Genomic DNA, 15,049 nt, shown 5'->3' on the forward strand with positions numbered 1-15,049 from the left:
CACTAACAAACCTATGTGACAAATCACCCACTGCTTCTGGATTTTATTTGTGAAATTAGGGCATGAATATCTTTTTCATTTTTGATGCTCAATTATCTACAAAATATAACATTTTGAAAAATGCCCATCACAGTTCCTGCGGTGACATTTTCAAATGGCTTGTTTTGTATGCCTAGTAGCCCAAAACCCAGCAATATTCAATTTATAACGATATAATAAAGAGGCAAATCCTCACATTTGAGAAGCCTAAAACAAAGAATGTTTTCGATTGATAAATGATTTGAAATACTAAACTGAAAATTGTTAACTGTGTCAGCACTAGTCAACAATAAAGTTTTTTAGTGCCAGCATTTAACTTGGCCACCTCATGCAAATAGTTGCCCATTCAATTCTGGGTAGTTTTGGTATTTTACATGGTGCTTGTATCAACACTAGAGGGGAACGAAAACCATGTCTTCTTTTGTATTATTTAATGTTGTTCTTTTGAGGTAAGCCTTGCCTGTATCATATTGTGTGAACCAGTCATTCCTAGAGCAGCCAGAATACAGCTCTATTGTAAACATATAAGGCAATGTCCAGGTTTAAGAGGAGGCAAGCCAAAGGAAGGAACAAAATAACAGTGTTGGGAAAGCGTTGTGGAACGTTGAGAACAGTAGAGAGAGATGTACACAAAGTGTCTGGTCTGCTTTTTAACCACAGGATAAGTGGAAGGAATGTGAAGGAGGAAGATAGAGCAACGAGGAAGTTGGAGAAGATGGGAGCCAGACTCACCCACACCGCTGTCATCCATGGTGGGATTGTCAATCCAGCGCTGTGCTTGCTCAATCTTTCCTTCCAAGTGAACAGCTGCCTTTGCAGGCCTGCTGTTAGCCACAGCTTTGTTGGTCTTGGACTGCAGGTTCTGCAGAGCTGTTGCAATCTGTTTAGCCAAAGCTCTGGCCTCAGGAGTGTCACCTTTACCCCTATAAGGAATTAAGAACAGTGAAAAATGTGAGGTGGTGTTTTATCGTAAAGATATGGCTGAAATTAAGTCTGTAAATTGCCAGATACAGTTAGAGAACAAATTTCTAATAAGTGGAATGACAACCGTTCCAGGTGGATTGTAGTACAAAATCAGTACTCCCACAGGAAGAATAGAGAATTATTAGAAGGAAAATGGAAGAGATAAAATACCTCACCGATCTATGGGCAGAGAATAACTTTCAAGCCCAAGTTGACAATCATTACTAAACACTCATTTATCAAATGTCCCCCTGCATATGTAAAAACAAACAACAATACGTCCCAATAACAACTGTAACTCAGCATATAATGATTTCCAGCAGTCAGGAACTTACTGTCTTCTGAGATCAGACAGTTTGGCAGTCATGGCAGCAATCTCTCCAATAGAGCGCAAGATGTCATCTCTTTCTTTGGGGTCCTCACACATGTCTGCTATCTTTTTGGCCTCAGTGAGCAGGGCCCGGATGTTCTCTTCTCCCTCTGGCCCGCCGTTAGGGTCTGCCAACCAGTTCTGCAGGGGCAGAAAAAAAATAATGAAATACTTCTATTTCGAGGTTTGAATCCATGTTTTGTAAGGCAAACAGGGTTAATGACTAACCTGTGCAGCATCAATCCTTTTGGCGATGACCTGCTTGGAGTTAGTCATGGCCTCCAGCTTGCGAGCAGCATTTTCCACCTTGCCAGTTAGCACGTCGAGCCCCTGGGAAACCTGCTGTGCCTTCTGCATGGCGGCTGGGGACGCCCCCTGACCTCTGGGGTGGACAAGGAAAACACATTGATACCATAAACTGCAGCACCACTATGCCTTTAAAAAGGCCACACATGCACACTTCTGTTTGTTTACGCAAAAGCTTAAGCCTTATGGTCCTCCTGTTTAAGAATAGTATTTCCTAATTTAATGCTTCTTTTACCAGACAAGGCTCAGAGGCTTTTCAGAGGAGTAACTGAACCAGGGGTTAAAGTAGATTATGGATTAATACCAGACAGCTGCTTTTAATCGAGCGTGACTCAGGGTCCCTGGTGACAATCAGCTTTCATATCAGAAGGATATCACTTCCACTCTTACACACTATAATCCCCTCTAATATGCGTACTGCCTTACACTCCCTACCCTTTAAGGATGGAAAATGAAACCGTGTCAAAGGAGCATTCATCAATACAAATATCCAATGAAAATGTGATTACATAATCATACTGTAACGGATCATGAGACTATCTAATAAAAGAGACATGGACTGCATGAAATATGAGGGGAATTACCATAGTTGGCATAGTTGTGACACAAACACACAAAGCAATGTCTTTTATGGTGTATAGTGTACCTGGCCCTTATCTCAGACACCTGGTCAGTCATCTGGCCCAGGGTTTTGGCTGTGCCCAGGATATCTCTGCGCTCCTTTCCAGCACACAGTTCACCAACTTTCCCGGCTTCATCAAGGATCTGGCGGATGGCCTGCTCGCCTGCGTCCCCTAAAAGTACAACACAAGGCCAAACACATAAATTATTCACTAGATACAACTAGATTATCAGTCTGAGGACGGGATTAGTGGCAGAATGAATAGTTTAAGGTATAGGACATGGAATTTATTACCTGGTTGAGCGTTTGGATCCCTCAGCCAGTTCTTAGCCTGAGCCATCTTTGAGTCGATAAGCCCCAGAGCCCTCCTTATGGCCTCGGTGTCCTTTGGGTTTGAAAGACAGAATAAATGAATACCTTAAAATGGGAATCAATGCAACCAAAGAAAACTAAAAAAGGAGTGGATGAATGCCCATAGTCATTCCATGTTTACACATTCTCTCCATAAATCATGACATGAGTATTAGGGACACTATATCCCTGTAAATAGTATATTCTGTGCGAATGAGGTTAACATGTGATGACATGTCATATCATTTTATTCCTAATTAGAAATAATCCTCATTCACAGCTTTTCCTGAGCGAGTTACATGGTCAAGAAAAGCTCCAGGCTCTCGTCATCGTTCTCATTAAAACCCAACTGTTTAGTTATTCCAGTAAAAGAAACACACAGCAATGTGCAGCATCGCTAACATCTATCAGGCACAACCATGTAGCGCATGCCGTTTCCATAATTCTTTTACATAGTCAATAATGAGCATGTCATGTTATGAAAGCCAAACGACTCTTGGTTGTATCTCAATCAGAATGGATGGAAATACAACAATCTGTCCAACAGCGGCTGACTTGACAATGAGTCCACTCATTGTTGAAGTCTGCAAAATCAAGCGGAGTCCTGCAGGACATGGAGCAAGGCAGGAGACCAGAGCGGATGAATGAGTGGTTAAGTGAGCTTGTTTTTCATGGTACAAGAATATAAATTCAGAAAACACACTTTACTTTCCTTACTACTGTAGCTTGCATCTTCATCACAGAGTTCAGCAAGAGTTCCATAGAAAATTGAGCCGAATAAGAACAAACCTCTACTGCACCACCAAATATGTCTGAGCCCTCACAATAATCCCTATTTCAAAATAAAAGAGAACAACAAGCATGTCTGTTTGAATAACTGGGAGTGTGGTCGTAACATAGCAGAACAAGGGAGGGGAAAAATAGGAAGTATAAAGGTGTGAAGTGATGTCACCAGAGCTGCAGGGGGTGTATTAGTTTACTGTTCAAACTTGTTCAGCTGCTGTTTGGTCTGTAACTACCTGTGTATGTGGGTGAAAAAGCCAGTGAAGTAAAATGAAGTGAAAGATGGCTAGATATAGGATCTTTGCACTCATATCAAATGCAAACACACATCCTTTACAGCCTATAGTCAACACAGAATGGTATTACTCAGGTGTGATTCATGGCATTAGAAATAGGGATTATGTAAGTGAGAAGCCATAATTCGTGTTCAGGGAAATAAGATTTGTTGAGCAAACAAGGCCATATATGTTGGATTAAAACTACCATTCTTACAACAAAATTCAAATCAGTTTTCCTATGTGCTCTCCTCCTAAGGCTGGGTAATGCGGATCAGGAAAATGCAGAGAGAATTCTCATTAATGACACCCAAATCAATACTACATGAGTCAGGTTAATCAATAATTAGACAGGTTGAGGACATGCATATGGTGAGGTTTAAATGGCATAGGAGGAGGACACACAGATGTTGATAAAATGTCATTTTATGAAGCAAAACAAATAAAAAATGAGGGGGGGGATACTGCATAGATCAACATGTCAGCTATTAAACCTGCTAAGCACTTCTTCAATGAACACCATTCCATTAGCAGTCCAATAAATTCAAACTGCTAATTTAATCTCTCAATATCTAGTCAACAGTTTAACCTCCCAACTGCCTCATTACTAATGAGCACACAATGGCACCACAAAGCACAAGACAGCACACACATCTGTCAGACATGCTGCTGCTAAACCAAGTGGCGATAGAGGTAAGGCTTACCTTCTACAGGGGTGTGAAGGGTGAAAGAAACAGTAAAAAGAAAGGAAGAATGACATAAATACAAATATTGAACTGGACATACCAACTAAGAGCAACAAAAGAAAGTGTCAACAAAGAAAAAAGTGGCACGGAAAGAGCCAGAGTGTCGGGACAGGAAAGAAGCACAACGTGCAGAGCAGAAACAGATGAAAGAGCCCAAAAGATTAACCTACATAGAGACACAGAGACAGTTAAAGCATTTGATTACTAACTGTAGGTAAGCTTGAAATATAGCAAAAGCATTTTTCACACCTGTCAACCTTGAAATAAGGTTGTCCTGATGAAACAAAGAGCATGCCTTGTTAAAAAAGGAAAAAAATACACCAAATGAGAATAAAATCACTTCATATTCTCTCCAGTCTGCAGCCGAGTCCTGCCTAAGGCATTCTGGGACTGTGTGAGAGCACAGTGGGTAGCATACAAAAAGAAAGTGCTCATATAAAACACTGCTTCCAGCTGTGATCCGTAACAAATGAGCAAAAACAAAGTTTAAACACTCATAGCAGCCCAAAGACCAAAGCAGTCTCTTGTTCTTCATATATACTTATAATAAAAGTGTGTGCATGTGACTTTGATGGCCATAGACAAACTGAGGTAAAAGCATGTCATTTATTGTGCATACCTTGTTGGCCCAGGCATCCTCGTCCCAGGACGTAAGCTGCAGCACTCTGATGATCTCATTTATCTCTGCGCTCATCTTCTCAAAAGTGAAGTTACGGTTCTTCAAGGCCTCCTCTACACCCTGGCTGCCAGATGTCTTGGTTGTCACAAAGATTTTGATACCTGAAATATAAAATCAGAAATCACAATAAACAATACAACTCAAAAATACTGACCTGAAATACAGTGTGCGGGCCAGTGTACTTGCTTTATAAAAATGTGTGAATACCTGAGATGAGGATGGGCAGCAGTTCTTTGACTGTGTTCATGGAGTTGACCAACATCACACGGTGCTCCTGGTGTGTCAGCTCCTGCTGTCGCTCATCTATCATCTTTGCCATCTTTGTCATTCCTGGACACAGGCAACAAACCATAGGTGGAAAGGGACTAAGTATATTTACTCAAGTAACATACTTTTAGTGTCATTTTAATGTAATGGTGTGTACCATTTAAGACATATCAGATGGAAATGTTGTACTTCTAACACAAAATGTGTTTACTTCAGTAAAACTTTGAATACAGGGCTTTTACCTCTAATGGGATAATTCTGCAATGAAGTGTTACTGCTTTTATTTCAGTAGAGAATTTGAGTTCAGTATTTTCAACACTGCAACAAACACAAATAAATTGCTAACATTGCAAAAAACTAAATGTCAATTTCAGCAAATACACAACCTGAATCTGCAGCAAAATCTCTGAGATACTGTCAAGTCAAGACTACAGCAGAGTAATCTTGCCACTACTGTATCAGCAGACTGACCTGGTCCCAGGTTCTTTGTGTACGTGATCAAGTCCTCCATAGACTCCACCACCTCTGCCACTGTCAGGTACTCCAGGATGCCTTTGCACACACGGATTATTTTGCGGACCTATGATAATGACAGGATAAGATGTTGTAAGACAGCAAAGCTAATTAAAAAACAAAGTTTCATTCACAGAGAAAAGTGATTATGCAAAAAAAAAAAAAAACCCCTCCTCCCATTCTCTCTAATTACACTCTGATAATGCTGCCTACTGACATTCCAGCCTCTTTGTCCTGCTTCACTCCAGCTTTATGTGGACTGCTGGAGTCACCACTCTACCATACAGAGCCATCCCTGAGCTGCATTGGAAAACATGATGGCACCACTGACTGATGACTCTTGCTGACTGCTGCAGACAGCGCTGGGACGCCTGATGTCTGTTCCCACAAAGCTGACCTGCAACTTTTTTTATTTTACTCTCCATCCCTGAGAGGAAAGAAAGGATGGGACTGATAGATGATACTCCTGCCTGGTTCAAGATTTAGGAAGTGTTTGTGTAAGACATATGGAGAGTCTCAAAGACGTGCGGCATATTTATCTATCTTTTTATAAGCTTTACAGTACCCAAGAGAAATGCACTGAAAGAATGGCTACTGTCCTTATCTCAGAAGAGCCTGTAACAGCAGGCATCTGCCATGATCAAGTGTCCATTAAAAAGACACTAAAGCCCTTTCAGATCAGCTTCTGCTCCATGAAAATCAATGGTATAATCTTACAAGTTATATTAGCTATATTCTGTCCATTTCTAACTTTTGTTGCCGGATATACAGTATCTTTAATGCCTAAACAATGGTGGGTTTTTAGGCTGATATCCTATTATTTATTTATTTATGTTTTAACAAACAAGCAAGCACAGAACCACAGATACACATTTAGTTATTAAAGAGATGAGATATGATGATATATCTGGGGTATGGTTTATAACATTTAAAAACCTAACTTCATTGTCAAAGAGAGATGAACAGCAATCTTCACTGTGAATTAATGTATGTTAACGATAAAAAAACAAATATACATTTAATTCAATTTGATTTTAAGTTGTTTAAGTCAGCCTATTAGCACATGTTCAAAGCTGACTTTCATGCATGTAATTGCTGGCTTGGCGTTTTGATATCTGGTTGCAATGTTGTTATCAGCTTATCACAAACTCTGCTTCCTGGTTCTTGTTTATAACCAGCCAAGCACAGAAGAAACAATGCCATGTTGATGTATTTTCAGTAATCTGAAACCTCATCTGAAAACACCAGGCAAGTCAAAGCACATGTAAGCATCCACCATTTTGCACCAATGCTTAACTAATGCCCTGGGAGAACTCCAGAGAACAAGAGGCAGATAAATTCCTCCACTGTCAGATGTACAGATGTTTCTGGAGTTTGGGGCACAACCACATCTGCAAGAATGTAGGAAATCACTACATGGATGAGTTGTGGTAGAATACACCAAAACCACTAAAACAGTTGATATCTAGCTGTGTCACTCAGGCCCAGATTGGCTATTCAGGAGCACCGGGATAATTACTGGTGGGCCGGTCTGGTTTTTTGGTCACAAGGGCCGGTGGTGTTTAGTCATGGTACTGGGTTTAAATCACAGTTGAAATATATCATGTATGCTGTCCCTAGGGACCTTGCTCAAAAAATAAAAAAAATAAAACGTCACCTCGTACAATTCAGTCAGTGGTGCTAAAGGATGCGACTGCGACATGCGAGTAAAACAGCGCTAAAAAGGCGACAATTAAAAAATGGGAAGCTCTAGAAAGTGACACGGCCAGATGTGCTAAACTGAGAAACTTTTTCATTAAAACCAGCGAGAGTGAAACACTAAATGAAGACGATGAGACAGGTAAACTAAGCTAGTTAGGAGCAGTGGACGATGCTAGCGGCCGTGCAAAACTTAATATAATGTTGCCTGCAAACCAGCGTTCATGTTTATGAATCAAACCTTTTCTTGTAGCTCCTCAGCAGCAGCCACTAGTCCAGTTTGCCGCTAACAGTGGCAATGAAGAGCCAGTACCAAGCACCAGCCATGAGCTCATAACTCCAGAGTGGGCAGGCAGGATTGCTCATTGAGTGAATGTTATAAGAACTAGAATCGTTATTAATGAAGAGTATGGTGTAGGCCTGCTCTATATGAAAAATGTGCTGAGATAGTCAATGATGCCAGATGATTTGGCCCTACATTAATGAAACTGACTTGACTTGATCAGAAAGCTTTGTAAAAAGGGGAGATTTGTGCTGAGAATGAAAAAATTAAATAATACATTTTGTTTAGTGTCAGAATCAGAGCAGTGTGCAAATAGTGTGGAAGGCACAGGTAAGCTGTTGCACCACAGTGTGTGAACAAGCAAACATGATCAGATTAGTTACAATATAATCCCTTTCCAGGCCCAAATGTTACTAGTGATCCATTATATATTTTATCATCAAAAGTAGGATAGTAAATATACAAAGCCCATGACTAAAAGGGAATAGGATAAAAGTAATATGGAATATTATACAAATTTGTATTTACTCTTTTATTTAATTTCAAGGTTTGGATATCTGTAAACAGTTGCACAGAAAATAAATTCTGGTATTGTTGAACATCATTGTGTTGTTGTAAAGATGTTAACTGTTAATTAATAATAAATCTACATTGTGCAACACTTACTGTATTTGCACTGAATTGGAAATTATGATATTTTATAAAAAATACACTGAATTGCAAGGCTGTAGAGAACAGTGCGCTATTGCAGACTTATACTAAGGTTTTAATTATATTATTTTAATATAGTCAGTTGTGAAGTAAAATGGGCCGGTCTAAGTCCAGGGCTGAAAAGGAGTCTCAATCCGGCCCTGGTGTTACCTGATTGATATTTCTTTCGTGTAACAAAATCTGCATTCTGACCTTCTTTTTCAGCGAACAGACTTATGCTGGTTTACAGATTTGTCAAATAAAATAAAGAATGAATGAGCGAATAAATGTATGAATACCTCGGCCTCGTCAAAGGTCAGGAGCAGGTCAGAGGTCCCAGAGAGGATGCCCCGGGAGCCATCGATGAGGTAATCCCGAGCAGGAACAGAGTATGGATCGGCTTTCAACATGGAGGCAGCCTGCACCAGTTTAGTGCATGCATTCTCCACTCTGTGGAAAGCAGAAGACCCTGAATTTTAAGACCAGTTAAAAAAAAAAAAATCCTCAAAACCAGTCATGCTGATGATACGAAGCCCTTCAGAAGCCAGATGGACTTGGAAACAGCAAATTGACTACAGCAAAAACAAATGGAAGCTTTGGGATACAGCTAGCCCTAACATACAGTGACTTCTGTCTAAGCATGATTTTCATCTTCTTGTATGCTTCTTATCACATTTCAAGCAAATCCTAATGTGAGAGCCGATGGAGTCGAAATCCCAGATTAAATGTTTTTTATAACGTCTTCCATACAGGGGTTATATTGGGAATTAGGAAAGGACGGGGTACTCCTTTCTACACCTACAGTCAAAACCAAACAACAATTCTTTATACATTTAATTTATATTAAAATTTCGGGATTACAATTACTTTAACCTGATTAGATTTGATTGTAACTGATGCAGGGTATAATCAAAAGTATTTAAGACATGACAAAAATTAATATATTTCAGCTCAAGAAAGAAGGCAAAATATTAAGAGCCCTTTACAGAGAGTTCAAACATCATGTTAACCGCTTACTCTTATCTTCATCCCAACACTATGGTTAGTAGTATCCTTCCTATATTATAAGCGCTTGTGTGACTAGCCGCTTGTGTATACAATACTGTTCACAACAAGCTACAGCACAGCATGTATGAAGACACTAATTATTTGATATTTTAATCAAACTTCATTAGTGAGTGCTAGTAAGGAAATTATGTAAACAAACTTGCAGAATTAAAAGGATATTGTGAAGTTTAAATTGAGAAAACGTCTCAGCTTTAAGTACTTTAAGTAGTCATTTCTTGAGGATTTTTAAAAGGGATTTATTTATGGAATTATTGAAACATAAAAACAATGTTTTCACAGAGCAAACTTGTTACTGTCCTGAAGAGAGACTGTTAGAAACAGCCTAATGAATTGAGCTTGAAGGTTCATTCTTGACCTTGGAACCACTTGTTCGAGAAGATTTATTTTTGTCAAAAAGCCTAACGAATAAGTGAATGGACAGGACATTACATTTTTTTGTGAATTCTTGAGTAAGTGGGATATGGGGGAAGCAAGTTGGGGGCTGGTTTAAAATGAAGACCACTTTAAACTGTTTTAATGGTTCAGGGACTAAGGATACAAAAAATGTATTTGTTGTACAGATTGTAATGCCCTATGAAGCAAATTTGTGATTTTGGGCTATATAACTAAAATTGACTTGACTTTGACTTCTGCAGCACGAGAATCTCTGTCTCGTGACAGAAATGTTAGCTTGTTCTCACAGGATGGCATTTGGACCTCAGGAGTCGGTGCTCCACTCTGGATGGCTCCGGCCCAATTTAATCCCTGTTTCCATAGAAATGTAAATGATTGATAGTTGCTTCCTGGCTTCGATGCACTCAGTGCACTCTAGAGCAGGATAAACTGCAGGCTCAGCCCTTTGATTTATCATCATACATGCCACCTGCATTGTATCAGAACAGCCATATTGCACATAGAAACAGGCAACAAGCCAAGGAGTGACACATGTTCTAGTTCCCATAGTATAGTGCTTTCCTTCTTTTGCCTACAGGCCAAATGTTACTGTGGTAACAAGGGATCATTGCTATTTTCCACATTTTAGGCGTTGCAAAGGGGCCAAACAAGAGGAGTTCAGTTTCCATTCTTCTGAAAGAGCAAGTCTCCTGCAAGATGAAGGCTAATGTATGTGCATGACATCAAGGCTGACGTGTGTGTGTGTGTGTGTGTGTGTATCTTTGCAGAGCCAGCCAGCAGTGTCCTTCAGCGTGCACTAGCAAGAAACAGCCATGCATTAACAGGCCCCCGACAGACACTATATTTAGTGAAGGAGACACATTCCAGCACATGTGCTGATGGATGGCACCAGGGTGACGATTTGACTTTGAGGCGCCAAATGTGTTGAGCCTGACGACCTGAGCCTGCCAATGCATTTCATCCCTGACCTTGGGGGGCTCCCAAGTCCCGCCACTCCCTACCTTGACTGTAGTCTCTGATGTAATAAGGAGGATTGGTGAACGACTGTGATACAGACAGGCAGCAGCTGAGCCCAAGGGAAGGATTTAGCTGATGTGGAGTGATCCTAGGAAAACTAATACATGATCTGATTAAATATGTGCATCTCTCCTTTTCTACATCAATATGTAAACTTTTTGTGTGTGTTTTTCATGTTTTACTATAAACCAAAAGCAGCAGCAGCAGCTCTTATGTATGAGCATATGTATGAGTTTGTGGCCCTTCTCCTTTAGGGTAAAGGAACTCCTCCCTAGGCAAAAAAGTATTTATGTTACACCAGGGCGAGATTCTGAGGCACTTAACATGCCGTGTCTGACCTTTGCTTGGGCACAACCAGCCATTACTGCAACAGATAAAGGGAAAAGAGAGCCAGAGAGAGGCTAGTGGGTTCCACATACTGTAGAGAGACAACCATTTAATCTAAATACATTTTTTGAAAGGTTGTTATGAAATTGAGGTCTGCAAAGAGATCGGTCTAGGCTTACTTGATAAAAGCTGGTGACATGTCCCTTTTCATGATCTGGTCCTCTGTGGTTTGTACAGTCTCCTTCCCCACCTAAAAAAAAAAGAAGAAAAAAAATCACCTATGATGTAATGGATAAAGACATTTCAAGGAAATAAATAAGAGGTGATGTACAATGAATAAGACATACAACAGACATTTCTAAGGAAAGACATGAGATGCCATTTGTATGCACACTATGGAATTTGTGACCCAGTTCTTCTTAGTTTAAAAGCATAGGATAAATTATTTTGTATTAATTGTTGATTCAGAACCTAATTCTTATGTCATAATTCATGCCAACAAATTTACAAAACATATTGGGCACAAGATAATCAATGTTAACCTGTTATCTACAGCAGGTGCTCAATTTGACTTATCCAGTTAGTTTCAAATCAACTTCACAGACTTGTCGTCCGCTCTTTGTTTAATCTCTATCAGGGTCACAGGGGGCCGGTGCCTTTTCCAGCATGCACTGGGCAAAGGTCAAAGACACCCTGTAGTGTGCAGGTTATTGGTCCATTATAGATGCTGTACACCCACAGTCACTTCCATGGACTGGAGGAGGAAACTGTGGCAGGTAACTCAGATGAACAATATGGTGACCACATGACAGCCCAGAAAAAAAAAAATTTTCATCCCACTGCAGTAATTACTGTAAATGGTTTAAGATAAATAAAAGGATTATTCTTGGATACATTCGCGTTTTTTTTTGTCTTGATTTGATTGCAGAACATTGTGATCACGTGCTGCATATCATGGCTAAATGTGCAACCAAGACGTGCTGATTTCAGTTGACTGCAGTAATATTATCAGTTTGACTGTTGACTGTATTTACTTGTATCAGGCTTTTCATAATGTCTAACATACAGACATTGCTAATCACATTTTATTTCTTTAGATGCCTCATCAGAGCATTGCTAACTATACTGATGAAAATGTACTGTATATTACCGCCACAGGAAATAACTGTTACTGGTTGTTTGGGCGGGTTCAGTTACAACTCAAATATAGTTCCGCTATCAGACTAACCACCGTTCTAAATCAGTGCACAGGGTTAAACTGTAGTCTCTGTACAGAACTGATGCTTCACACTTGTGCTCTTGTGATTCTAATTCAATCATGGGCAGCACAGCTTTTTGTTTTTCTTTGATAAATGGCTATGGTATAAGAGAAACACATGGATTTGGTGGAGTTCTTTGACCCCATGTCATCGATTGTCTTCTCATATTGGGGCTCTACAGTTACAAATATGATGAGGACAATTTAAACCACTGGGTTATAACCAAAGGATGGAGGATTTGAAGATGCTACATGTTCTTCCTGAGAAACTTATAAAAAGGTGGCACCAAGGATGGTCACAGACAGGAATCACCCCCCACCCCAGCCTCCGCCCTGATGACTAGTTTATTATCAGTCATGAGGATTTGGTATCAGTCAACACTTCAGCACTCAGAGGAGTTGGCACAGTTGTGCGGGCTCAGTAATATTAAAATTTTAGATCCACTCCTCAAGATTGTATGCAACTTGAGCACACATTTTATACATCAATATCATGTCATCTGGTGAGTAAAAACTCTGTTACCACAACTTTCCCCCTAAGGGAGTTTTGTCTTTAATCACATAGTTTTCCAGAATGATGTCCTGTTACTTGTCGAGCGAGCCACTATTTCAACAAGGCAGCTGCTGGGGGGGACGCCAGGCCTCAGCACAGTTTAATGTGTAAAGCAGCTGAACGATGCCTCTCCCGCAAATGCCAAAATGACTCACCTCCCCCATGACCTCAGTCCTCAGCTCTGTAGGAAGACACAACTCACCCACGTCGAGCTGCCGTGGGTGAGAGATCACATGCGTTCATACCAGGACACGCCACGGATCACACGGGCTGGGTTAAATGAGCTGCATCCCTGCCCAATAGGGAAAGGTTAAATCTTTTTTGTTTACATTATTATTATTATTATTATTATTATTATTATTATTATTATTACTACAAATGCATGTATAAACTACATGAGTGATTACCTCACTGTCACACATATAATTTAGCAATAATATTTGTTTATTTAATTATGTTTCACTTTGCTGACAAAACAAGCAATTCAAAGATGATACCTTGGGGTCTTGGAATTATTAATGACACTGTTTTGGCACAAATTAAAGATATTTCATATACTAAATAATAATTTGATTATTCAAAAAAACAGCCTTCTGGAAATAAAAAAAATAAAATAAAATTATAGCTTGTCAATGTATCTGACTACAGGCAGTAGTAGGGTCATTCTAGTTGCTTGACGTGGAGGCTGTAATGGAGCAGAGCAGACATACATCTCCTCACTCTCTTTTCACAGGACCAGAGGGACTCTGAGTAACTGAGGGGTTATAAATTAGGGTCAAAGGTTGTGCCAAACTAAAACTGGAGCTTAGCAGAGGCAGTCTATCTCAGAGGAGTGACAGTGTAATGCCACCCTGAAATTCCACCAATGAGTCGCTCTGAACAAAAACCAACCACAACAACTAAAGCTGTCCTGTCCTGTTCAACAAAGGGCAGCAGGGCTACAGACCAGGAAAATGGGGCACTGACAGAGTAGTAAACATACAGTACGTGAAGGGGGAGGAAGTAACACAAAGACCTTACACCTTTGCCAACACTACAGAATATGGCAATAGTTTGAATATTTGTGTCTGTCTTTGGGAAAGCCGTTTCCAGGCAGCATCTGGGTGCAAACTTATCTAATAATGGGTGTAAAGCTACATCATAGTTCTATGATGTATGATGATGACACACCAATTTACGTACCAGCAAAAACATAGTGAAACATTTTATAGTGAAATTATTAATTAAAAATATTTAATCGCGATTAATCGCCTTAATGTCATAGTTAACTCGCATTTAATGGCACATTTTTATCTATTCTAAATGTCCCTTGATTTCTTTTGTCCTATTATTTTTTCGCATTTTAATGCTCTTATCAACATGGAAAAGTGGATCGACTTGCTTTATGCTTTTGTCACCTGGCTTTGATGAGGGGGCGGAGAATTCGCATCAGCTGTGTGCTTGGCCACAGCTTGGCCATGAAGTGGTATTTCAGACTGGACGTGCTGCGATGATAGCTCATTTTACAACGACAAAACACACAGATCACTTTGGTCTTGTCAATGGAACCATTTGGCAACTTTTTGGCGTCTCGCGCTCGCCATCCACTCAAAACGTTAACGTTAGCCTGCTACCAAAGCCAGTCTACGGATTCTTTGCTACTACTCTTTGGCCGGCTCGCAAGCCAAACAAGCCTGTTGTTTTTTTTCCGGTCTAGCTACATCCAGTGTGGTGTTGTCGTTTTTCTAACATTACTAGTTGTTGCAATAGCATGTGAAAAAAAACTACAAAGTTTGCTAAGCCAAAAAGAACGTTAATCTTGCAATAAAAAAATTTACGCCGGGCGCACAGATAGCTCAATTGGTAGAG

The 15,049-nt window shown here is 40.0% G+C and overlaps 1 protein-coding gene across 2 annotated transcripts in view; it reads right to left on the reverse strand.

Moving 5' to 3' along the window:
• Positions 1-15,049, reverse strand: part of LOC114548129 (vinculin) — a 31,106-nt gene that overhangs the window by 3,572 nt on the left and 12,485 nt on the right. Inside the window, exons 2-11 of one of the 2 annotated variants that reach the window (XM_028567875.1) lie at positions 11,570-11,640; positions 8,885-9,035; positions 5,873-5,981; positions 5,342-5,464; positions 5,075-5,235; positions 2,595-2,685; positions 2,325-2,472; positions 1,601-1,754; positions 1,338-1,513; positions 772-962 (exon numbers count right to left, since the gene is read on the reverse strand). In XM_028567875.1, coding sequence (XP_028423676.1) covers positions 772-962; positions 1,338-1,513; positions 1,601-1,754; positions 2,325-2,472; positions 2,595-2,685; positions 5,075-5,235; positions 5,342-5,464; positions 5,873-5,981; positions 8,885-9,035; positions 11,570-11,640 — 1,375 coding nt within the window. Of the gene's footprint in view, positions 1-771; positions 963-1,337; positions 1,514-1,600; positions 1,755-2,324; positions 2,473-2,594; positions 2,689-5,074; positions 5,236-5,341; positions 5,465-5,872; positions 5,982-8,884; positions 9,036-11,569; positions 11,641-15,049 lie in introns of both variants that reach the window. The other variant, XM_028567874.1, reaches the window with a different exon arrangement.

Source organism: Perca flavescens, chromosome 21, assembly GCF_004354835.1.
Source record: "Perca flavescens isolate YP-PL-M2 chromosome 21, PFLA_1.0, whole genome shotgun sequence".
NCBI lineage: Eukaryota > Metazoa > Chordata > Actinopteri > Perciformes > Percidae > Perca > Perca flavescens.